At 41.4% G+C, this 27119-nt stretch overlaps 1 protein-coding gene across 2 annotated transcripts in view; it reads right to left on the bottom strand.

The window, feature by feature from the left end:
• Positions 1 to 17109, bottom strand: part of PPP2R1B (protein phosphatase 2 scaffold subunit Abeta) — a 36014-nt gene extending 18905 nt beyond the window's left edge. For both annotated transcript variants that reach the window (XM_065881490.1, XM_065881491.1), the window contains exons 1-11: positions 16996 to 17109; positions 15737 to 15827; positions 15232 to 15332; positions 11605 to 11837; positions 11168 to 11315; positions 7033 to 7188; positions 6259 to 6373; positions 5762 to 5832; positions 5268 to 5402; positions 4334 to 4507; positions 663 to 723 (exon numbers count right to left, since the gene is read on the bottom strand). In XM_065881490.1, coding sequence (XP_065737562.1) covers positions 663 to 723; positions 4334 to 4507; positions 5268 to 5402; positions 5762 to 5832; positions 6259 to 6373; positions 7033 to 7188; positions 11168 to 11315; positions 11605 to 11837; positions 15232 to 15332; positions 15737 to 15827; positions 16996 to 17109 — 1399 coding nt within the window. The remainder of the gene's footprint in view (positions 1 to 662; positions 724 to 4333; positions 4508 to 5267; positions 5403 to 5761; positions 5833 to 6258; positions 6374 to 7032; positions 7189 to 11167; positions 11316 to 11604; positions 11838 to 15231; positions 15333 to 15736; positions 15828 to 16995) is intronic.
• Between the last annotated feature and the right edge of the window lie 10010 nt (positions 17110 to 27119).

Below are 27119 nucleotides of genomic sequence, written 5' to 3'. Positions count from 1 at the left end.
ATGCAAAGAAAAGGTAAAATACTAAAAAAATCTATTTTCTAAATGCTGTCCTATCTGACCCTGCCCTGAGTTCTCAGCTCTCCCTCTCTTAGTATCATGGCAGCAGCAGCCAGGGTATGGGAAGTAAGCATGCCTTTCACGCAACCAGAAATCTGGGATCTCTCTATCCTAGGTCACAGCTGACGTCTTCCACTCCTAGACACCTTTATTGCACCATTGTATACCTCCTTCTCTATGTCACCTCAAAGAAGACAAGTAGCCATTTCTTCCCCCTTTCTTCTGATTCCAATCCCTGTCCAACCCAGTCTACAGCGGCTGAAGACACAAAGATGGCATGGCCGGGTAGAAGACCTTGAGATAAGAAAGGAATGAATATCTGTATAAAAGAGACAGCCTGAAAATAATGTAATAGAATGAAAAAAAGGGCAAACAGATTTTTCAATGAAGAAAATAAAATTTAAGATAGAAAAAAACTGGTAGAAAACTGAAATGTCAAACTTGTGCTCAGAAAAAGCTAACTGGATTTTAATGAAAGCCTGTCTTCATCCCTGTACTGGTAAAACAAAATATGGTCAGATTAGGATTCCTTTCTAAAAAGAAAATATATGAACAAAATGGGATATATGCAAAAACATGGGCCTTCCATTAACTTATTTACTTACCATGGTCCACAAGCCAGGCCATACATAAAGAATTCAGCTTCTCATCAAAGAATTCCACACCCTATGGATACAGAAGATTCCATTAACAAACGTCTCCAAAGTTTAGAAATCAAGATGTACTATTTATATTACACCAGTGTGACCTGAAAGCTAAAAAAAACGACTTATTTCCAAATAAGCTGAATTCATGGACCAGCCAGAAAAAGAATACCATGAGATTTGATTTACAAACTGTAAACCTATTTTTATTGGAGAGAAGTCATAAAGAAGAGCAGAAGAAGTGAGTCGGCCCAGGCCCTGCTGAGTGGGAGAGAACAGAGTGGCCTGGAGCCAGATGCAACACTGCAGCATGCAGAGGCTGCCAAACAATCTCTAGATTATTTGTAAAAATGAATTACCAGGAAAATACCAGTCAGTAATATTAATAATTCTCAAATTTTCCCCCTTTTGGTTAATATCATAATAAATCCTTAAGGATAAAGAACCTGACATCAAGAGACAGACTTATCTCCAGCTAAAGAGAGTACTCTGGGATCCATGGGAGAAAGCAGAGAGGGAATAAAGCAGGCACAGGAGTACAGTGAAGGGGTCCCAGCACAGTCACAGTGGAACCATCCTACTTCTCTCCACCACTGCTCTCCCCCACAACGGTGGCCGCACCAGCACAGGCTACAGACAAGCTCCTCGAGCTGATTTGCACGGACCCAGCACCGTGGGACGTCACATCATGTGGGCGACCGCTGTGAACTGTGCTTTCCCAGCACCCTGCTCTTGAGGTCTACGTGTTCACAGTCTTTAGCTTCTTTGGATCCTAAGAAGTTTCTGACCAGTGATTATGTATTTTCAATAAAGAAATGTAATTAAAGTGCTTTGAATATATGATAAAATGGCTTCATGGGCTTCCCCGGTGGCGCAGTGGTTGAGAGTCTGCCTGCCGATGCAGGGGACACGGGATCGTGCCCTGGCCCGGGAAGATCCCACATGCCGCGGAGCGGCTGGGCTCATGAGCCATGGCCACTGAGCCTGCGCGTCCGGAGGCTGTGCTCTGCAGCGGGAGAGGCCACAACAGTGAGAGGCCCGCCTACCGCAAAAAAAAAAAAAAAAAAAAATGGCTTCATAATACTAGATTATGAACAGGCTTTATTTTAGCACACCCTTAGATTATTACCATGTCTGCTCTCAAAGACTTATTTTTCGTTTCAGATCATGGATTTTTCTTGAGTCTTAATTAACTTTTATTTCCTGATTCTTGTGGTTTAGCCTTACTTTCACTCACCATGGTCCATAAGCCAGGCCATACATAAAGTCTTGAAAGAATTTTATAAATTGACTACCTGAAATAAAAGTCTTTACGGATTTTTTTTTAAGGATAAAATATATAATAATAACAAGAAGTTGAAGTTGTATAACAAACCAATTCTGACTGATGCATGTCACCTCTGCTAGACAAGCATGAGGCAAAGTCACCAGGTGCCTGTTTCCGTACTCCTCTGGAGAGCTACCGACCTTTGCAGGCTTCCCAGGTCTGGGAGGGACAGAGGTTCAAGAAATGGTACTAAAATTCACCCTCCCTTCTGGACAGTTATTTCAATCTTTAGCAAACCAGTTAAGCACTGCTGCTTTCGACTCCGGAGAGGTGATTCATGACAGTCACCAGGGAATAAGAGAAGATGACTCTCAGTGCTCGGGAATGGAAGAGGGAAAAAAACTGACAGGATGACTTTGCCTGACCCCATCAGCTATATAGGTATCCTCCACTTTTTGAAAGTTCACTTTATATCACTTCACTTTTACAAAAGAGCTGTAAAACAATACGTGTCTTCACTAACCAAAAGAAATCTGAAGGGGATTTTTTTAACAAAAAAAGGTGAAAACAGCATTCAGCATTTGTCTTGCAGCGAGACAACGAGCCCTTCGACAGGCAGCGTGCACCACAGCAGCAAGAGTGGCCCCGTCAAGCTCCTTCCCCTAGAACTACACTCAGCATCTCAGCATCAGGCCGCCATTGCTTTGAACTGTGCCTGTGAGCATCTGTGCTTTATCTTGATTTACTTCCTGTATCTGTTAGCAAGATGTGCTATGGTAATTGCTTCTTCGCTTTGTGCCATTTCAGCTTACAAAAGCTTTCTTAGGAATGCTCTACTTTCAAACAGTGGGGGAAACCTGTACACTGATAATCTTTGGCATCCATTTTGAAGAATGGGACACTTCAAATTTGATAAAACATATGACGTCACACACACGCACAGACACATTTCATAAACTAAGTATACCAAAATAACAATACAAATTCAGTGATCCAAGAAAAGAAAAAATAAATCCCATATGCTATGATATGAAAGGAACAGAAGTGGGGTTGAAAGAGGGGAAACAAACTGTATTAATGTTGGCTATAAACTGACATATTACGAGCTTTCTCAAAAAATTTTCAGGTATTCATTTTCTTAACAATCAACAAATGTTAAGTGCCTGATTAATGCCAGGCACTGCACTATGGTAAGCACTGGAAATAAAACACTGAACACAGTCCCTGCCCTAAAAGAGATCAGTTGTCTATCTCCTCAACTAGATTTTAACAGACGGTTATAATATACTATAGTAAGTGCAACCAACATGGTGAGGGCACATCAAATTTAGAACTGACGAGGCTATCTACTAAAAAAGAAAGGGAAGGATGTGGCTATAAAACCCAGCACTGAAATTTTAATTAATTTGAGATCAGTACAGCTATCCATGAATCTCAAACAGTAATGTGATAATGCAGACTTTGGCCAAAATACTAGCATTACAAACTTCAACACTCCTTTTTTGTATGGAGAGTCCTCAACTCCCTTTAACCAGAATGTAGTAAAAGTGGTTAACCAGAGACATTTTGCACAGAATATAGGCAAACAGGGAAGCCTCCCTGAGCAAAAGTCAAAACTGATTTATCTCAAAACCATACTTCCCTTTCTTCTAAGATAAATATTCCTTAAATCACAGAGACATTTAGTAGCACAAAATCTATGTGACATAAACCAAGAAATTAATTATATTCTTCTATGGCTTTGCTTTCAGATAGTGGGGAGGTGAAATGTGTTTCTATAATACCTTTTTATTAGAAGTTAATGCAGGGCTTCCCTGGTGGCGCAGTGGTTGGGAATCCACCTGCCAATGCAGGGGACATGGGTTCCAGCCCTGGTTGGGGAAGATCCCACATGCCGCGGAGCAGCTAAGCCCATGCACCACAACTACTGACCCTGCACTCTAGAGCCCGCGAGCCACAACTACTGAGCCCACATGCCACAACTACTGAAGGCCACGCACCTAGAGCCTGTGCTCTACAACAAGAGAAGCCACTGCCATAAGAAACCCACGCACCACAACGAAGGGTAGCCCTCGCTCGCCGCAACTAGAGAAATCCCGCGCACAGCAACAAAGACCCAATGCAGCCAAAAATAATAAATAAATTAATTTAAATTTTAAAAAAAAGGATACATAAAGTTTAAAAAAAAACAGAAGTTAATGCACTGATGAAAATGCAAACCACTCTACAGGCAACTAAGAGAGACCATACTTTCATGAGTCTAAATGAACATAACCACAGGAGCTACTTGGGCCTCCTACTTGCCATGGTAAATCTGCTCCACTATCGGATGCTATCCTTCAGTTCACAGAGCACCCATACTCACCAGCTGGCCTGCCAGCAGTGGCATATACTCAATGATGGCCAGCCGGACCCTCCATTTGGCATCTTCAGCCAGCTCCACTATGGCAGGAAGGAGTGATTGAGAGAGCTGCCGGATTCCAATCACTTCATTTACACAATCCAAATTGGAGATGATGTTCAAACGAACTTCAGGACACTGTAAGTACACAAGCCCCAAGAGACCACATGTAAAGATCAAGTTCTCTGCCCAATATTCTCCTACCAACACAATGAGTAAATAAAATTTAAAATAAGAAAGTACTGACTCAGGTGAAAAAAGTATTGTCTTGGAAGAAATACTTAACACTGAGTACACAAATAATTCAAAGCACATAATTTAACTGATCTTAACCAGAACTTTCAATGAAAAATCTATAGAAAGGTAAAGGGCACAGGCTATGAAATCAAATTACATGCATTCAAATCCCAGATCTACCACTGCTGAGACCCTGGGTAAGTTATTTTACCTCTGTGCTTCACTTTCTTCATCTGTAAAATGGGAATAATAATAAGACCCACCCTCATAAGACTGTTGTGAGAATTACATGTAATAATAATACATGCAAAGCATTTATGATCATGCCTGGCACATGGTGTTAATAAATATTAGCTAATGTTATAATTTTGATATTATTATATTTATATTTAAATGAAAGAAACTTATCAAAGATCCATTAAGTTTAAAGAGAAAAAAAAAGCAGCAAATATAAGCAGGAAATAGGCAGAGAAGATGGAAAGACATTTTTAAGTCTGTATCAAATAGCCCATTTTCTGGGGAACTTATAACCCCATGCCCAAACATTGTCAACGGTTTAAAATAAGTTACTTTGTTGGGTTCTATCTCAGTGAGACCCCAAACAAAAACCAAACCAAATCACTGACTATCAAAGGATAACAAAATTTATAGCCAGACTTACCTCATCCTTTAACTGAGCTAAAAAAAGAGGTAGAAGATGTTCAATGGTATTCCCTTTGCCCAAAATCGTAGACAATCCCATAATTACAGAAGCTAGAGCCGACTTGACATGTTGATTTGTATCAGATACTAATTCCTAAAACAAAATCAAAATTAAAAGCCTTTCTTTTTTTTGCAAGACAATAGAAACTTCCATACCATTTCACAAGGAATTTTAAAAGTCAGCACTATTTCAGTATTGATTAGTTGATAAAGTTTCCTCAGACCATCTGTCAAATAATATAAACCTATGCACCAAAGAGCACTTTACACTTATAAAGCACTAATAAGTAATAAATAACAATGTCAGATGTTAACATATCTGTCCCATTCATCCCTGGTCCACGTTTAAACTCAAAGAGCTTTAAGGGAATGTTGATACAAACAAAAACTGAGGTAAGGTTTACCTTCATATAGGGCAAAGTGAAACAAAAAATAAACTAAAGTTAGGTTTACCTTTATATAGGGCAGAATCTGATTCATAATTATGGTCTCTCTACCTTCCATGGGCAAGTTCTCACAAAGTTCTAAAAGAGATAAATAGAAAAAAAAAAATGCTTAATTACAAGGAACCAAATGAAGAAATTTAACCGGGTTTATCAACAGTTTCAAGTTAAATCAAATCATATGTTTAAGCAAGTAGCTCCAAGGAGGAAACCTGGCTTATTTTAAATGCACTTTTTGGTCAATCTATATGCCACTGTGTACCACACCAATCCAACCTGGAAATGCCTTTTTTCTTTTTTTTCCCTAAAAACAGAAACAGGGTAACACAGCTGTTTGATTTTAAATATAAAGGGAGTAGCTTTATGAGACAATGTAACATTTCAACACATTAAAATCATCTCTATTTACTTGAAAACATAATCTAGAACAAAAAAAATACAAAATTCACTGACAAAAAATGCACCAAAGTGAATGACATAAACTACAACATAAACTGATGTCTTAACCTTTTACTTTATGGGCAGCAGCTGCTCGGACTTCAGCTTCACAGTCTTTGAGTAGGTTCTGAAAGGCGGGGATGAGGTCATTTAGGGTGATTTTGGGACCCACAGCTTTCTGGAGCTATAAAAGAATTTGTAAAGGTTTTAATGTATTCTAAACAAAATAAGTAACATGAACACACAAAACAGTGCAATCTTCAAGTACAGACAGTCCCCAACTTATGATCGTTTGACCTAAGATTTTTCAACTTTAGGATGGTGTGAAAGCAATACACGTTCAGTAGAAACCAAACTGCAGATTTTGAATCTTGATCTTTTCCCAGGCTAGCGATATGCAGTACAATCCTCCCGTGATGCTGGGCAGAGAGAGGAAGCCCCAGCTCCCGGTCAGCCATGCAATCATGAGGGGAAACAACCGATACACGTAAAACCATTCTGTTTTTCACTTTTAGTACAGCATTGAATAAATTACATGAGATATTCAACACTTTATTATAAAATAGGTTTTGTGTTAGATGATTCTGCCTAACTGTAGGCTAATGTAAGTGTTCTGAGCACATTTGAAGTAGGCGAGGCTAAGTTATGATGTCCAGCAGGTATTAAATGCACTTTCAACTTGCAATGGGTTTATCGGGACATAACCCCATCCTGAGTCCAGGAAGATCTATATATGTTTTGCCATGAGCACTTCCAATTCAGAAATTTTTGGTACAACAGCAAATCTGTGGGTTTCTGGTTTTTATCTTTAGTACTCAAAAAATGTCAGTGCAACCATTTTACCTCTGAAAATTTGTCAGCTACCATATAGCGAACTCGCCAAGATTTATCTTCTGCTGCTTGTCCAAGTGTAGGCATCACCAAAGCCTCAAGGTCATCCTCAGAAAGTAACTGAGCAATATTGACACAAGCTTCCACAGCTAGGAGGCGCACTGAATCCTAATGAACAAAATTCCTTTCCGTTAGTCAGATAATATTTACTGAGAGCCACGCGGCAGTGTGTGGTGTGTGGTATTGCCGTGGGTATCATTTAATTTAAAAAAAACCAACCACACTATATGCAACTCATGTCTTTATGTCTTGAAATAGCTGCTCCCTTTGCCTGGAATGGCAGGCATGTCAAAGCCATAAAGGCAGAAATGACTGTTCTCTGAGCGAACAGCAAAGTAATGACGTTAGTTAGAGTGCAGGATTTTTATTAAGGAAAATGAAAATAAAATGTGAAGATTAAGTGAAAAAAGAAAACATTTTAATGATGTCTCTAAATCCTCACTATAAGAAGTTGAGGGATAAAAATGAAAACAATGCTTGTACAAGTTGTTTACAACAGATCAGAACAGAGAAAGAGAATGGGGGATAAGAGTAAGGGAATGACTTAGGAAGCTCAGTTTTCAAAATACTCATTGTAGGATGGCAGTAATAGGAGTTTAGGCATGAGATAATGACTTGGAAAAAAATACATAGAAAAACAAATTTTAAAAGTAATTTAAAAAAACATTCAATTTAAATGTTGATGATCAAGGACAGAATAACTTTGAGGTAGCCAAGCATAAAAAACCCAGCAGAAAAAATTAGGTATGGGATTAATGAACTCAGCTTCCCAAATGTAAACCACCAAGTATCAACGTAGTACCTATATGACCTTTGCACAAGTGGAAGTATATAATTAAGACAAATCAATGAAAAATAGGGAATTGAGACTATAGATTTGGGAATCATAAATATATTAGTAGGAACTGAAAATACAGAAACATCTGAGCACCCAGAAGAAACAAGACAAAAATTTTAAGAGTATGTGTGTGTATATATACATATATAAATATTTTATATATGTAACATTCCTGTATGCGTATATCTAGGCATGTGCAAACACACAAGGGATAACAGCAACTCCAACTTTCCGAGACACTACACGTTTACAGATCAACAATAACTTACCCTACGCCCAAGACACTCACTACTCTATCTAAAGGAACAGGCTAAAAAAGGCAGAATTAGGTTCTTGGTAGTAGCTATACAGCTATTTTCAGATTCCAAAAATTATGATGAATCAAGGGATTACCATCATCTATGGAAATATATACCCATCAATATTTGTTCAATTAATCAACTGCTTCTCTTCCAGAACTCCTGATTTTCTTCCCTGTACCTGCTACTCCTCCCAGAATCTTCTCCACTCAGCAGTGACACCAGCATCCACCCAGTTGCTCAAGCCAAAAATCAAAGAGATCTTGATTCCTCTTCCCTTCATCCAATTCAATCATAGCTCTACTGACTACCTCCAAAACTATCTCCAGTTTCTCTCCATCTTCACTATACCACCCTAGTTCACCACTGTCTCCTGCCTGGATTATTACAAAAGTCTCCTAACTTGTCTTGCTGTTTCTACTCTCAACCCCACCTTACAATTTAGTTTCCACCCGGAAGCCAGAATGATCTTTTAAAAATGTAGATTACATCAAATCACACCGCTGCTTAAAATCTCGGTGTATTCTCATTCCACCTAGAAAAGAAAATCCAAACTCTACACCCTTGTGGTTTAAAGGTCCCCCACAATCTGGCCCCTGCTTATCTTCTCCAAACTCATCTCTGATCAGAGTCCCTTTCGCCCACTATGTTCTAACCTCAGGGCCTTTACACTAAGTGTCCTCTCTTCCTGGAATTCTCTTTTCCTGGAGCTCTGACACCCTAGGAAAGGGCATGGCTGGCATTTTTCTTTCATGTCTCAGTTTATGCCACCTCTTCACAGTCCTTCTCTGACTAACCAGTCTAGAGGATGCCCTACAATCACTCCCCACCACTGTGTCACCCGACTCTATTTTCTTCATAGTATTTATCCCCAATGTTTCGTTTGTTTATTATCTGTTTTCCTTCATTAAATTGTAAGCTCCATGACAGCATGGTCCCTGTACACCCTGTTTAACACTGTAAACCAGCACTAGAACAGTGCCTGATATGTAGAAGGTGCTTGATAAATACTTTCTCAATGAATGACTAAGGCAGGAGCAGCAATTCTATCAGTAGTCAGAGTGAATATACACACATGTATTTTACAACTAAGCACAATATTTTTTTGAGCATCCATTGCTGCTAATACCACAACTAGACATATCTCTTGATGAAAAGTAACCTCCACCTACGAAGTGATCTTATTGCCCCCAAAATATCAAACCTAACTCTCCTTAAGCCTTTAGATCAGAGCTGGGCCAAGTGCTGGCCAAATCTGAAAAGCAGCAAGTTTCTGTAAATAAAATTTTACTGGAACGGCACCATGCCCATTAGTTTACATATTATAGAGTGCTACATACAACAGCAGAGCTTTGTAGTGACAACAGAGACTGTCTGGTCCACAAAGCCTAAAATATTTACTATCTGCCCCTTTCACAAATCTCCACTCTAGATTCAACTACCAATTTTGCAGGACAAAAGAAAATGTTAAATTATACCACTGGAAATGTAATCAACGAGATCTCCAATGAGGATTCTAAACCTGTACTGTCCAATGCGACAACCACTACCCACTCACTACCTACTTCTGTGTGCCTGAAATGTAACTAGTGCCACATGTTTAAAGGATAGTTATTTTGGATATATTGGGTTAAAATATATTATTAAAATCAACTTCACCTGTTTTTTACTTTTTAAAACGTGGCTACTACAAAACTTAAAAGTAACAGCGGCTTACATTGTATTTCTGTTAGATACTGCTGTTTTAAACTATACTGTATGAGTAATAAAAATGCAAAGAGAAGTAAGGAGGTGGTTACCACGAAAGTCAAGATGAAGTGTTAGTCTTAAGGGGGTGGAGAGTGAGGAGTGGGAACTGGGGAGCGGGGTTGTGTTTGGGAGGGAGCCCATGCTGGGCTTCCAGGGTAGTGGCTGTCGAAGTTCTATCTCCTTTCATGGATGAAAGTCACAAGATGACATTAACTTGTAATGATTCATTAAGATGCATATTCACTTTGTGCTGTTTTCTATATATTATTTTAATAAATTTAAAAAATCATTTCAAAACATTTACCATCTTTAGATCTAGAAGCTGAAAATAAGACTCATGGGTATGTATCTGCTGCTCGTGATCCTGTACACATAAAGTGATTCTAGGGCAGCAACTAGGTAAAACCTGAAGGGCTCTTCTTCTGGAGTCCGGGAACTCTGGGGGCTGATCCTCCAAAGCACCATACAGAGAGGCAGTGCAGCTTAGCAGTGAAGGCCATGAACTCTGGAGCTAAGCTGCCTGGACTCAAATCCCAGTCCAACACTGCTAACCATGCAACCTTGAGCAAGTCACTTCAATTTCCTGTGCCTGTTTCCAATTATGTAAAGTGGGGTATCTACCTAATGGGGCTGTCGTGAGGACTGAATTACTTCCCATATGTAAACCACTTAAAACAGGCTGAGAAAGATTTATTTAGGTGCTTGCTAGTGTATTATTATTGTTATTTCTACAACAATGAGATCCAGATCCTTGGATTTATAACTGCTATCAAGTGAAGTCATCCTATACACTCACATAGAGGATGCAGAGGGTCAAACAGCTTTCCCAATACATGCTATGCTTGTTTATCTGAAAGCCAAAAATTCCAGGAAACATTACTCTCCCATGAAAACCAGCCTGCAGTGCCCAAAGGTATGTTACCCTTTCATGCAGCTTTGGTCTTCCTTTCTAATTATGGCTCCCATTTCCTCTTTGACACCCCCTTCCTTTTAACAGCTGCTAATGTAAAAGAAAACTGTGGTCTGGCTAAGAAAGAATTATAAGGACACTGAGATGGGTCATATTAAACTTTATCCAGGCCAGAATTAAGTATTAATTCTGCAAAAAGGATCCTAACACGAGAACCAAAACACCCAAAGAAATTCTTAAAATTTTAAGAGGAGCATATCTGTGTACTTTAATTACCAAGAGTTAACCTACCTGTTCATCGGAAGCTAGATTAGTGAACAATGGAACAATTTCACTTTTCACACTGTCTAATTCCAAAACTTTTGCAAATTCACCCAATTTGGAAGCAGCAGCACGTCGTACCATTGGTGTGTCATCTGAGCACAAGGAACGGAAGTGCCTGCAGCAAATAAAATGATGAAGGTATTTCCTGTCAAATGCCATTGATTAAGCATCCCCCAACGCACACAGAAATTTTAGAGGTTTTCTCTTACAACCATCAGGGATCAGACTTCTACTCATAGAAGTAACAAGGGAAAACCCACGGGTATATTCAACTGGACAATAAAAAGTGGTGTCATTAATCCGACTACCCTGATACCAGTCACTCACTGGTAACAGGGTACTGTGTAACTTGTCAGCTGTGAACTCCCAATAACCCCAAATAACTAAAAAATACCATATCTTACTGTCTGATTTCTGCTTTGACAGCATTTGAAGCCCTGGGATAGCAAACGCTGAACAAACCACATGCAGATGTGCGAGAGGTAAACCAATCCCCACTCGCTAGGCGTTTCACCAGAGGGACAAAGTGAGCCTCCAGAGCCACAGCAGTGTGCTCCTGGGAGATCTGCCTCAGGGACTCCACAGCCTTGTCTCGAACCACAGTCTCTTCCACGGTCGCCAGACTTTCCAGAGGAGGCTAAATAGACCGAAATGGAAAACCAGAGAGAAAACTTACTCAATCAGGTTAGATACAGATTATCACCTTTTAAAGTGACTGAAGGGAGGTGGTACATGTAACCAGAATGTTAGCTACATCACACCAAATGGTTACTTTCAGTTCACATGGTGATAACATATGGTGTGTCCAACCTGAAGACACGACTTCTGTAGGACAGCCAAGATCTCACGTCCCAGATGGCAATTCCCAGATGGTGTCTACAAATGACACAGTGGAAGAGACTTGACACAATATTAATATTATTGCGAGCTGAATCACTAGATTTAAAAGCTATGTAGCAGGACTTCCCTGGCGGTCCAGTGGTTAAAACTCCGTGCTTCTACTGCAGGAGGCGTGGGTTTGATCCCTGGTTGGGGAACTAAGATCCCACAAGCCGCACGGTGCAGCCAAAATAAATAAATAAATAAAAGCTTTGTAGCCAAATTCAGACAGGATAATGTACACTTCCTCGAGTAAGTGCAAAAACATGACCAACGCTGGGCACCATAATTACATGAGGACATCTCATCAGGACACTGAGTCCACGGCCTTTGGGTTATTATTCTACCATTCCTGGAGGTGGACGCTACCTGTGTCCACTGTCTCCACACCAACCTATAAATGGCTAAGAACAAAATTGTTTTTTCAGAATACATCCAGAATCTTCCCATGAGCCACACACAGTGGGAGCTTCCAAAAGAACAATTAAGTGAAGAGTGCAGAGGTGGTAGCAAACCTTGCCTGCAGCTTTAGAAACAGAAGAGACCAAAGGGGCTGGTCTGGACTAGGATCAGTGAGTGACTATAACACAGCCCAGTAAAAAAGTGACAGAGGGCGGGTTCTCTGAACCTCTGCCTTTCTGGGTTTACACTCAGTCCAGGCAAATGCAGCATATACCATGAGGTGCAAATGTTAAAGACAAAACCCACATGTAGAACTGACCAGGAGAATGAAACACAATTGTGAGTCAAAGGAGAGACGTGTGTCTATCCAATAATACATTTCAAAAATTATTTGATACACAGAGGTAGAAAGTACTCAGCTTTTCTAAGAGGCATTTCAGAAGCCCTTTGAAAAGATATTGCTTTCTGACTTGTAAAGGCCTTTCATGATCTGTCCACTGCCATCTCTGACCTCCTCTCATGCAGTATCACTGGATAATCTCTATCACTACTACAGGATAAGGCGAGCTCCTGTCTCTTGATGTGAACTCTGCCTATCTCTCCATGCTCTTTTCCTATGCCCCCGGACCACCACTTCTTCCAACTCTAGCACCAATACTGTATACTCCTGCAGTCCAACCGGTTCCATGCTTCCAAGGCTCTTAAACTCTTTCTTTTAAAATGATAATTATTGCTATATTCTAGCACTGAGGATACGGAAGAAACAAGGCCACAATTTCCTTGCTCTAGTGGAGTTCACATTCTTTTTTTTTCTTTTTTGGGTCTTTTGATTTTATTTTTTTTAATTTATTTTATTCATGTACAGTTGATGTACAATGTTGTGTTAATTTCAGCAAAGTGATTCAGTTATACATATACATACAGTCTTTTCCATTATGGTTTATCACAGGATATTGAATATAGTTTACATTCTAATGGAGGAAGATAACAACTAGTCACGAAACCAACTAGATGGTGTTGAGTGTTCTGTAAAGAACTAGAATAAGGGGAATTCCCTGGCCGCCCAATGGTTAGGACTCCATGCTTTCACTGCCAGGGGCCCAGGTTCAATCCCTGGTCGGGGAACTAAGATCCCACAAGCCAAGCGGTGCGGCTAAAAAAAAAAAAGAATAGGATAATGTGATAAGGGGTGAGTGGGGAAGCAATTTCAGGTTGAGTGGTCAGCGAAGGTCTCTGAGATGCATTAAAGTTGATATGTGAATGACAAAGAGACAGCCCCAGGAAGCTCAAAAAAGAAACATTTTATTATAGGGAATACCTAGGGCAAAAGTCTTAAGGCAATAAACCTGGTTTATTCAAAGAACAGAAAGAAGACCATCGTGAATGGAATGAGGTTATTACGAGGGAACACATGAGATAAGCTCATAGGGGCAAGTTTTGTAAACTAAGGTACAAGCTAAGGTAGAAATTTGGGATTTTCTAAGAGTCGTGGCAGGTAGTGAGTGATCCACCCACTGGGTGAAGAGTGAACTGTAGTGGTGGGGCGGGAGGCATGAGTGGAAGGCAACTAGTTAGAAAGTTACTGCAGTAATCTAGAGGAAAGATCATGTCGTCTAGAAAGATTAGAGGAATGAAGAGCTAGGTGGTAGTAGGGATGAAGGAGAGTGAACTGATTTGGAATATATATAGAATCTATAGGAGTTACTAATGGGTTAGATGTGGGAAATGAGGGAAAGCGAATTCAAGAATGTCTTCTAGGTTTTGGTTTGTGCAACTGGGTAGACGGTGATGCCATTTACTGCAATGGGGCAACTAATTAGGAGGCATATTTGGGGGAGAAAATTGATGCTGTTTTAGATATTAAATTTGAAATGCCTGTTTGACATCCAAGTAGAAAAATCACAGGCAGATATATAGAGAAAGACAAACACAGATATTTATATCTATCTTTCTACATATATCTATAACTGGAGTTCCATGGAAAGGTAAGAGGTAAAGACAGAAGTCACAAGAGTCAGCAACATAATACAGACAATATTTAAGCCCGGAAGCATTCAGCCCTATCTTGTCTAACTGGCAAATTCCTAGTCATCCTTCAAAACCTAGTTCAGACATTCTCTCCCAACAGATCTTCCCTGATCACCCTGGGTTAATCACTTGCCCTTCTCTATTACTTGAATGCCTTTTATGTGCTTCAAAATTTTCCATCTAACACCGCACAGTAATTATTTGTTGACACATAAGGACAGAGGCCTCATTCCATTCATAATGCTCTTCTCTAACATTAACATTGTAACTTCAGTGCCTGATATAATAGGTTCTCAATAAATGTCAACTAAATTAAACTGAATTCATCAAATTCGCAAAGTAAGTCAGAAGCAAAAGTTACAATTAAAGACAAAACTAATAAACATTCCCAAAGCCATAACATTGCTAGATGAGCATTAAGATTTCCACTGTAAGGGGGAAAAAGCCATGAACAAAAACCATCAAATCCTTTTTCTCTTGACCTCTAAATTAACAAATCTACAGAGGCAAAAAAGAGGGAGAAGTTCTTTAATTCATAGTCAGAAAAAATAAGAAAGGGTTAATTGAGTCCAAAGGGCCTAGTTATTTGTCCTCTCAGTAGCTAACACTGTGACTATCCATAAAAAGATCTGTATAAAAAATGCTGCAGTGTGCCTATCACCAAACAGGGTATCATTTATACTGCAAAAGTTGTAGAAGGAGAGTAGGCAGAATATACTCACCAACAAACAGTGGGCAAAGTCAGGACCTCCCACCAGGCCAGTGAAATTTCCCAGCTGCTCAGCAAGAGCTAACAGTACCTCATCTTCATCATAAATTGTATCTGGAAATGACAACAACCCAGTACTCATCAACAAGGATATCTGGCCCAGAGCTGGACACTCACACAAAACTAGGAATAGACTCAATATGTAACTAGATGGTCTGTCACAGTCCTAACAGCCTTTTCCTCCTTCTCAATCAAGAGTCTTTGTGGATCTGTTTTACAGAATGAGTTAGAAATTCATAATCCATATCAATTACTTTCCTATTAGCTAAATAGTTAAGGTCTGAATATGTCTGGCCACAAAATTACAGTATATGCTGTCCTGTTTCTTCATGGGAAACAGCAGGCTCAGTTTAGTACTTACTAATACTGTGGGTAACAAATTCGAAAAAAAATAGCCAAAGTTTTGAAAGCCACTGGAAAACAGAAATGCCCATGTCTTTCCTCCAAGAGTCACATACCTGTAAGGAAAGGCAGCAGTTCAGTTCGCGTCCTTTCTACTCCAAGTGCTAGAGCAATTGTTGATAATTTCTTAATACTATTGAGACGGAGCTTTAAAAAAGTAGAAAGAACGAAGTCAAGAAACAGTTGTGATTTAGACCAAAAGACAGTAGTTGCATGCTTCCCTGATGGCGCAGTGGTTAAGAATCTGCCTGCCAATGTAGGGGACACAGGTTCGAGCCCTGGTCAGGGAAGATCCCACATGCCGCGGAACAACTAGGCCCGTGCGCCACAACTACTGAGCCTGCACTCTAGAGCCCTCGAGCCACAACTACTGAAGTCCCCATGCCTAGAGCCCGTGCTCCGCAACATGAGAAGCCCGCAATGAAGCCCGTGGGCAGCAATGAAGACCCAACACAGCAAAAAATAAATAAAATAATTTTTTTTTAAATGTGAATCATTTTTAAAAAATTTAATAAAAAAAGGACAGCAGTTGCAAACAGGTGAGATAATAACATACAGGTAAGAATGAAGAAAACCTTTAATTTAGATTTTATTCTATGAGGAACCTCAAGAACAGTGGAACACGTCTTCATTAGCTAAAGGAAGATTTCTTAGGAGAAACACGTTGACGGGCCCATTAAAGAAATGAAAGAAAATACAATATTCAGAAAAGTGAGACAATTTTAAAAAGAGAGAACTTTGGCAGTGGTGAAGCAGGTGAAACGGTTGAGTACAACCCCTGCCTTTTCAAAGAAAAGTTCCATCAGAGGTGATACACCGCCTCCTCTAGGTTAGTTAGCCATCCAACCTAATTTCTACGCCACAAGCCCAGCGGAAGGCAGTCATTCACCTGCACTTCACTGGGCGCCTTGGCATCCTTGCAGCCCGCTCCAGGCCCTCGCGGTTCCGCTCCGCCCTCCTCCCGCTCGCTCAGCTACAGGGACGACCCGCCCAAGGCTGGACGCGGCGTTCCCACCGCCCGACCCGGAAGGAGGGCCCAGGACGGAAGCCGGTTCCCCCACAACCGCCCCGGACCCGGTGCGACCGCCGGGCCAAAGCCTCAGCGGGCCGGGACAAGGGGTGCTGGAGAGGTTCCCGGCCCGTCGGGTCGAGCCACCAGAATCCCTCACGGATCTCTCCCCTCCTCCCTGTCAAGTTTCTGCTCCGAGTCCCAGCTTTTAATCCCCGGGCCTCCCCTGCCCCGGGGCGGGCCTTCCCCCTTCCCTACCACGCGCCCGGCCGAGCCCGCCTCCGCTCCCCGGCCCGACTCCAGTACCTGCACATCCTCATTGCGCAGCTCGTCGATTAATACCGCGATCGGGTAGAGCGAATCGTCTCCATCTCCGCCCGCTGCCCCCTGGCCCATGCGGGGCCCCGCCACGCCCGCCATGTTCTTTCTCCTCCGCTTGGTCGCCACCGCCCGCTTCGCTCCCAGGCCCCGCCCCGCGCCCAGGCCCCGCCCCGCGCCCGGAGAGGCGGGGCTAAGACCCAGGCTCGGCTGGTGCTGAGGTCTGGGAACTAAGTGCCCGGCCGGCCGGTGGAGGCCCCATCCCGGACCCCGTTGCTGGAGGTGCACGTCTGAACTCCAAAAGACAGGTGGGCTGAGAAAGCGAAAGGAGCCCGCGTGTCCTTTCCCCAGGCAAAAGACAGGGGCGGGGATTCGTCCTGCTCATGATCTGAAGGCGTCGGGGACTACCTGAGTGAACCATGCTGTGCCCTCTTAGGACTCAGGCGGACCAACGAGGATGCCCAAGGACAGGAGGAAAAAAGATTTAGCGCCTCTCCTGACTTCATCCTGGCCCTGAGCCATTTGGGTCTCCAGTCCTAATTTCCCCGCTATCCTCAAACTTCCACAAAACCCCTCCACCTCTTCCTCCGGCCTGTGCGCCAGAATTGTATCTGGCTCCTGCCCCGTAAGACAAATAACGCGGGCGGTGAGAGAAAATGAACAGCGCTATCCAAACTCCCCAGTCAATATTTTTTCCGCTTTCTCCATGCAAGCTGTTAAAAACATGTTGCTCTCTTGTTTTTGTTTCTTTTCAGTTTGGTACTGGAATGGTGCCTTCTGTTGTATTTTCTTCCTCCCATTTTTTAGGTCTTTAGCATGCTAGAAGTACAACAATCAAGCAAAACTAGGACAAGCTTTAATCCTTCCAAATTGGGTGGCGTGGCTACTTTGCTTGTACAAGAAAGGCTAAACTGACCTCTCTAGAACTCCAGAAGTCCTCAAAGGCAGCAGTGGCAGGAGGTGAGGGTATGGGAGTGCTTTCTTACAAAATTTAGTGGGAAGTTTCCATTTACCCTTGTTAGGGCAGCATGGAATAACTACAATGTCCCTTTCTGTTTGTTTGTTTTGAACTATAATTTAAGCAGCTTAGATTGATAGCTACCTATGGTGATCACAAGCTCTGAAATGATAATTCTATGTGTTTGATTAATAAAAAAAGTAAAATTATTAATAAATCTAATTTAGGAGACTTTTTAAAAAAAACATGGGGTTCGGGCTTCCCTGGTGGCGCAGTGGTTGAGAGTCCGCCTGCCGATGCAGGGGACACGGGTTCGTGGCCCGGTCCGGGAAGATCCCACATTCCGCGGAGCGGCTAGGCCCATGAGCCATGGCCGCTGAGCCTGCGCGTCCGGAGCCTGTGCTCCGCAAAGGGAGAGGCCACAACAGTGAGAGGCCCGCGTACCACAAAAAAAGAAAAAAACAAAAAAAAATATGAGGTTCTTGGAAGTAAACACAGTAGATGAGGCTTTTGATCATAGTGAAAGTTTGGGAATCAATGGATCTGAACAGTAATTCTCAATTTAGGTTTGTGCATGTGTTCTCTAGAGTTTTGTCTTTTTTAAAAAATATTTATTTGGCTGCATCTGGTCTTAGTTGTGGCACACGGGATCTTCCTTGCAGCATGTGGGAACTTTCTTTGAGGCGCCTGGGCTTCTCTCTAGTTGTGCATGGGCTCAGTAGTTGCAGCACGCGGGCTTAGTGGTTCCGCGGCATGTGGGATCTTAGTTCCTTGACCAGGGATCAAACCCACGTCCCCTGCATTGGAAGGCGGATTCTTAACCACTGGACCACCAGGGAAGTCCCTAATTTTGTTTTCATTTTGATAATTTTTTTTTAGATTTGCATAAGCATATTCTGGATTATTTGGATGACTACTTTATAACCTGGTATTGCCACGTGATCTCAATACCTACATTGCATGTGTGTTCATTGCTGCTTTTATTGTTCTGGGATCGTGAGAAAAGAACAGAGGTGGATTTAAAATGAAACTGGTGTTTTCAAGCACAAAATGAAAGCCAAATCACATCATAGGACTGCACTGTCACAGTAGTTCTAACAGAAAAGTGGTGAGAAAATTGAGATAATATAGGTCACTTGGTGGCATAAGCATGTTGAACTCAAAAGAAGCTGAGCTTTCGCAGGCAATAACAGTCACAATACAAGGGATAATTTAGTCTCAGCAAAATACATCATTTGCCGTGTTAAATTACTATAATATTAATATGAGTAGTATTAGTTTTGTGGCTTCATTTGTATTTAACTTATAAATCTATTTTGTTTTTTTTAGTTGTATAAGAACTATAAATAAAAGAACATTATATTCCTACTTTATATTTGTAAATTTAAGTAACATGGTAATAAAAATAATTTAAGTAAACTTAGGGTTTTCAAGATTTTTTTCCTTAGAAATGGATCCAAGTACTACTTGAGAAGCGGAAAGTTAATAGTTTTTTTGATTTAGTACTTTACCAGTTAGATCAGAGGGGGTTCCTATTGGCATGAGGAGAAGAAATCTGTTCCCTTATAGTTTATGTGAAAAGGCTTCAGAAATGATGAAGGAAGCAAGCGCAGAAAGAAGCACATTAAGTCAGTTCCACACATATCATCTCTAGATATTAGCTCAGGCTTAGACGAGCTTCGGTATGATAAACAAAAACTAGCACACTGATGGATGCTAAGCTATTTTGTTAAAACTCAAATATGCTTTGCTTACCCAAGCACAATGAATTGGACACCTATGGAATAACACAAGCTGAGAAAATAGGCCCCAGAAAATTGCCCGGTTTGAGAGTCATCAATTCTGGACTTCCGTGCCCACCTCTGTCTCTGACTTATCGTGACTTACCTCTCCCTATGCCTCAGTCCCACCTCCCACCCCCTCACCCCCAATAAAATGGAGCTAACCACCTCTGATTCCCTCTCTAGTTACTGCGATGATGTGAGGATGAAACAGGTAGTAAACGTGGAGATGCTAGTAAATCCTTCAATAAAGTGATTAAAACAAACAGACTGCAGCAGAAAGAGGCTATTTCAAACACTGGGCTGAATGGAAACTGGAACTAAATCTAAGACTGTCTTTTGGGGAATGTAGTCCACTGACTATCTGAATCACCTAATATGCTTGTTAAAAATGCAGATTCCTGGCCTCCACCCCGGATCTACTGAATCAGAATCCCTGAGAATGGGGCACATCTTGCCGTTCACCCCTGGTGATTTTAATGTTCACTGATGTTTGAAAGTCACTGATTTTAAAAATTCATCTGGAAAAATAATTTCCATGTCAACAAAGAAGCATCTGCTCATGGAGAGTCTGAAAGGTCTGCTCAGGTAGACTTTGGAGGCCACCTCTGTCCAGGAAAAGCAAATGACAGCTACAGCTGCTTATCACTAAACAATTCTGTCCCTTTTGGTTGTGGTTTTTGCCAGATTATAATGATCCCTCTTTCGCGTGGTTCCTGGAAGCTAGCAAAGCACTGCAAATACAGTCCTGTGGCACTGAGCTGTTTCTATATCCCCCTCCCCCCTCTGCTGCTCCCTCTGGTTCTCCTTTCCACATCCCACACACACCACAAGAAGCTAGTGGCCGGGGAGCATCAGAGGCAGCCGCTGAGATTAGGCTGAGGATTTAAGGCAACCCTTGGGAAACAATGTGACATGCTCAGCACGAAAGCACTGAGTTCTGACACCCACATACAGTTCACTCATCAAATGAATCAAAGGAAGACAAGGTTAGACTTGCCAGTTCCTGTCAGATGAAGCATGGAGAATACACAGAAGCACAGGCAGATGGGATCAACAGCTCTCAGTGTCACAACACAAAAGGGTCAGTCCTGAGGAAGCTTGGATGACATTGGCGTATCCTCCTGCCTCTTGCCTCACGTGTATTAAAGTTGCCTCTTCCTCACAGAGCTTTGCAAATAAGCACTCATTCAAGGGCTGATCTGCTCCACAGTCACCCTACTGGGAGAAGGCTGAGTGCAGGGGAGAGAACTACGTGTAGGTGGTTCTCTCAGGGCAGACCCAGAAGTGTCATCCCATTGAGAGGCCGTCAAGGAAGCGGTGGGTGGCCCAGTTCATGCACAGAAAACCTGAGGCACATACAGGCATGTTCCAACTCTGTTCATTTAGCAAGATGACCCTGGGAAACTGATTCCCAGGTCTGTACTTAATTCACTGCAGAGTAGTAATTATCACTGTAGCATTAACGATATTTCCAATTTATATTTATACAAAGAATGTCTTCATTCTGTGGGACTCAAATATTTTCCCCTCAACTTTACCTCAATATTTTCTCCTTTTTTCTCTTTTCCACTTTGTGGCAAAATTTTAATCCCAATATTATGGCTGGGAATACTTGACAAAGAGAAAGAGACTTTACCTGGACCCACACAGTGACTCGGAAGAAGCTATAGAACTCATAATCAGGGATTCTCACTGTCCCTTGCTTTATCCCCTCCCTCCGTGCCACAGCTTATCACCGTAGGTAAAATTGGATTTCCAGAGCAAAACTTTGTTTGAATTCTTGGGAAGAACAAATCAAAGAAATGAGACAGTTCTGATTCAGGGCAGTCTATACAGTGGTTACGAGAGTATACAGTGGAATCAGGAAGACCTAGATTGACATCCCAGCTCTACCAGTTACTAATGTGTGACTTTGGGCAAATAACTTATCCTCTCTGAATCTTGGTTTCTTCATCTGTAGAGTGGGGCTGTAAAGCTTTACCGCATGTGGTTAAGATTAAATAATTCACATAGAGTGCTTAGATTGGTACCTGACAAGAGTAAGCCCTCAGATATTAGCCATTAATAGTTATCATCTACTGAGGAAACAGAAGCAGGAAAGAAAACATTCCAATCAACTGAGCTGTGGCAACAGAGAGGACCAATGTGAAAGGATGATGAAATCTACATGATTTAGAGTCAGAAGACCTGACTCAAGGCCTTCCAGAAGGCTTTCTCATTGGTAAGATAGGGACAGATCTTACCTTACTTCTCTCTTGGGGTTGTTGTGAGGAATAAGATCCATACTGTAAAGTACCTTGTAAATGGTAGGCATGACACGATTGTTAGCAGTTATGTTTTTGATTTCCAGGGGCTCACTGAATCACTGAATCTGGTGCCCACACCAAACACATAAAAAGGACACCTGGAGACCTAAGTTCAAGGTCTGTCGGCCCCCAATTCCTGAAGAACAGCAGTCAGAATTAGTACTTCCCCTGACCACAAGGGTAGATTTACAATACAACCAATCTGGAGATCAAGCAGACATGACATGGTGACCTTTCTCAAAAGTCTTAGGCCCCTGAGTCCTATCATGGGCCCTAACATTCTTAGGACAGACCCCTGGTTATCTTGCCAGATGCTATACACAGCCCAACAAAAAAACCTTTGTTACAGTGTTAAGTGAAAAAGTAAGGTACACAGTGTTATTGAAATTGTGGTACACAGTGTAATTTAAACTGAAAATGTTCAGAATTAATAGATTACTCCTAAATAGTTAATATCAAAATATCTTAAGATTTAAAAAAAAAAGCAAGTGCCAGAACAATGTATATAGTATCTTATTATTTGTATAAAATGGAATGCACATACATGTGCTTGTATAAGCATTAAAAAAAATCTCTAGAAGAACGCACATGACTGATCACATTGGTTGATTATGGGTATCTGGGAAACAGAAATGGGAGATTTTTCAAGTTTTCCATTTATCCTTTTGTTTGTTTGGTTTTTACTATTTACTAAACTCCAGATTTTACTCAAATTTCATCCATTTTTCCACTAATGTCTTTTTTTCTGTTTCAGGACCCAATCCGGAATATCACATTGCATTTAAGCTTTTTGAATACTGAACCATAAAAATTATTACATATTCAAACAAACACACCTTCTGGCTCTTGGTTACCACACTGTAGACTGCACTCTGCCTCCCCCTGGTTGGTTTCCCCTGTGACATCCATAGATGTGTATTAATAGTCCCCTCCTGCCAGCTATTCCCTAACTAGCCCTGCTATGTCCATGGGGTAGAGTCCAGATTCCCTTCTCCCTTATTTTTGTAAGCCCTCATCACCATGTATTGTACTACGCCCAGCCAACATAAGTAGCTTCCAGCATCAGGGCATACTGTCCCCAGATCCCAATTAGACAGAGGTTTGATTTAGCAAAAGCAGGGATTACTTAAATATTCCAGGTCCCCTAAAAGCTTTTCCCTGTGGTGTCCCCTGAAGATGGTATTCTTTCCCATTAAAAAATATTTATTTATTTATTTGGCTGCGTTGGGTCTTAGTTGCAGTGTGTGGGATCTTTGTTGCAGCACACGGGCTTCTCTCTAGTTGTGGCGCACAGGCTCTAAAGCATGCAGGCTCAGTAGCAGTGGCACACAGGCTTAGTTGCCCTGCAGCATGTGGGATCTTAGTTCCTTGACCAGGGATCGAACCTGCATCCCCTGCACTGGAAGGCAGATTCTTAACCACTGGACCACCACGGAAGCCCCCCCTTTTTTTTCTCTGACCTGCCCAACAGAACTGTTAGGAAAAAGGTCACAGGAGTAAGAAAGAAGCAGTGCCAAGACCCCTGGACACACCATTCACATCTCAGCAGAGATTCAGCTGGAACTGTAATTAGAAACCAGAATTTCCACTGACTTCTAGGACTTCAGGAAATCAGCTCCCTTTCTAGTGTGAAATTAAAATTAGCTGAGGGCTCACAGTGTTCTAGAAAATCCCCTACAGATGAGAGTGGGCATATTCAGGGTGGTATGGCAATAGACATACAACACAAAAACAGATTCACAGACTTCGGAAACAAACTTATGGTTACCAAAGTGGAAAGGTGGGGGGAGGGATAAATTAGGAATTTGGGATTAACAGATACACACTCCTCTATATAAAACAGATAATCAACAAGGACCTACTGTATAGCACAGGGAATTCTACTCAATACTCTGTAATAACCTCTATTGGAAAAGAATCTGAAAAAGAATGGATGTATGTGTATGTATAACTGATTCATTTTGCTGTACCCCTGAAACTAACATAGCATTGTAAATCAACTATACGCCAATATAAAATAAAAAATATTTTAAAAAAAGAAAGAAAAGAAAAGCCCCTACAAAGACTGAACACTCTGTCTTACTAGGACAAGCTCTGGGCTCCGATTATGGAAGGTAGAATAAGAAGGTTGTTGAAAAAATGACATGACTATGACTAGACCCTGTTCTTATCTCTGCCCATCTAGCCATTCCAGACACCTGAGCACAATACCCAAACAAGAGGTCATGAAATAGGGAGTGTACCATCATGGTTACGAGAGAGGGTCTGGAGCCAGACAGACTGTTTGCGTTTGAATCCCAGGTCTGCAGCTTTCTACCCAGGTGATCTTGGGCAAGACATTTAATATCTCTGAGTATCAGTTTCCCCATCTTTAAAAAGAGGATAATAGTTACCGAGCTCACAAGGTTGTTGTGAGGATTATGTGAGGAAAAAAAGCAACTTGAAACCTTCTTGACATATAGTAAATGCTTAATAAGTGTTAGGTATTACTCCTATTATTTCTGCACAGAGCAAATCTGATGATCTAGAGGGTAAAAAAAATAAAAGGAAAACAAGAAACCCCCCAAATGACAAAAACCCCAAACCTCAATCTATTCTTTATCAAAGAGCTGAACTTGTCTGGCCCTAAAGGCCTAAATCTGCCTAAGTGGATACCCTATACGTTTAAATGCAAATTCTACTTCCTTCTGCAAATGTTTGCTTTTCACCCCATGACCTACACATGAGGAGAAATCAAAGGTATTCTCAGACCGTTTACTTTATAGGGGCTCAGCCCCTTCTACCTTAAGTTGAGCTACTGTGCTGTAGATAATGTGTTGGCATCTGATGGAGGGGAGAACCCTGAACATTCATATAGCCTTTGAGTTGCCTTTGATAATAAGTTAGCAGAGGAAAAATTAAGACTGCTTTGCTCATGTCTGGAAACTTGAAAATGAGTAAATGGCTGGTAATTACCCCTAAAAGTAGCTGCTTCCCCCTCTCAACCAAACACATATCTTTTACTACCTATGAAGACCATCAAGGTCATGTCAACAGAGGTAAAATTAACTGGGAAGAATTGACCTGTGGATCATTTACCAACCAGGGAATCACTGTTAGCGGTGATGATCCAGCTGTCACAAATTATGGTCACGGTTTTCTCCAGGAAAATTTTGTAATTATAGAAATATAGGAGTGTAATTCTAAAGTATACAGATTCTCAAGAAATGCAACTCAGATATTTCAATTTACACCGGAATTTTGACACCAAGGATACAGCAATTAGTGGAACTAGTTAGATTCCTAGAGGAAAAGGAGAGCTGAAATTTTTATTGAGAATAGGCTGCCCTCTGCTGGACACTAGGGCACTGCAGACAAGGCTGCCTCGAGTTTTCAGAAACTGTGATACTTGGGAGTAAAACAAAAACAAAACCCAAAAAGCATGGCAACAAATTTAAACTCTGAGTTCTATTTTTTAGAATATCACAGACTCTGGGAACACAATTATAGAAAAAAGCCCAAGGAAAGGGGAAGGGGCTGAGTTTTTTTTAAAAATTCACAAGATTCTTTTATAAATGTAGCACTGCAAAGCCAGCCTCCTTTTCTACGTAACTCCACAAATACTTCACAGGCAAGAAAAAATGGGAACATATTATAGGAAATACCAAGGAGGCTTAGAGACATATTGTTAATAGGGAGACAAGGAGCAAGACCAATTCCTGAATGATACATGGTGTTTTCTTGCTGGTTGGGTGAACACATATCAGGTCATTTCTCTCAAAATGAGATTAATCTTTGCTCTCATGTCTGCGGGAGTGAGGAGGGGGAAGTAGCAGCAGCTCCAGAGAAGCTCCGAAGACCAGTGGCACAATAACAAAGGGGAAGTCTTCACTGTACTTGTCTCAAACAAACAGATAAGTATATAAGATCGACAAAGCAGCCTCCCTCAGTGTGCCCAGAGCAGGAGGGCTTAACACCCACACACATTTTTTTTTCATTCTCCTATTCAAGACAGCCACAGGTCCTTATCTGAGGGGGCCAGTAGGGTTTGAAAAAGGCCAGGCAGTCTTCCTGAAGGTTGGATCTGCCAGCTGAAACTCTCTCCTCCCATATAATAAATAAATTAAATGGCACTTGAATGGGTCTGAAATTGCCAAGATTAGTCATTCCTCTTTTCCAGATTGTTATCATTCAAATGTACTGAGATGAGAGGATCAATGAGAAGGGAACTGGAGTAAATTATTAACATCCATTAGTGTACTTCAGTACCACATTAGTTAATTGTTTCCCAGAAAGCGGGGCCCAGAAAGAATGAGAGATGGGACAGGTAAGGTTTGATAGGGCAGAAAAAGCAGAGAAAAGGGTCTGGGGAGGGGAAGAGGGCTGGGTTCACAGGCATTGTAATTGGAAAAAGACTCCAAACATTTTGCTGACTTAATTATCTTTGATCTTTCGTGTGATTGTTTGCTTTCCAGTCTCTAATATCAATAGCAGTGGGTAGTTAGAAAAATCACCTAAGTAGTTTAAAAAAAAAAAAAGTAATGATGACTAGGCCCATCTTGGGCCACTAACTCAGAATTCCCTGGGAGGAAGGGGGTGGGTCCAAGCAGACAGTGGCAATTTTCAAAGGGTCCCCAGGTGATTGTTTCGTGGAGCTCCAGCTGAGAATCACTGCTCTGTGGTCACATCTTCTCCAGCATTGAGTATAATGCTGCTGAAGCGGCCTAGCAAACAGACCAGAAACCATACCCTTCTCATTTGGCAAGCTGGAATTCGAGGGTTAAAATGGCAAATTACAGTCCAATGGCACCAGTTGCCAAATACCTACAGGCAAATAAAAGTCAAAGGTAATCCTCCTAAGGCAGTAAATGGCTGGAATCCATGGCTGTGGTCTGCAAAAAACCCTTGTCAGAAGTTACTTTTATCTCACACCATCTTTTGGCTGACAGGACCATCAAGAATCACCCGATTTACACTCTTATCTCTAGGCATGTCAAGGCAGAACATGCAGCCCAGAAACGAGAAGCAAAAACAAACCCAAAACCCCTACTACCTTCAAGTATTTCATAAAGATACCTTAAGATT

This window comes from Phocoena phocoena, chromosome 8 (genome assembly GCF_963924675.1).
Source record: "Phocoena phocoena chromosome 8, mPhoPho1.1, whole genome shotgun sequence".
Lineage (NCBI taxonomy): Eukaryota > Metazoa > Chordata > Mammalia > Artiodactyla > Phocoenidae > Phocoena > Phocoena phocoena.
This window is presented reverse-complemented; position numbering and strand designations above follow the sequence as displayed.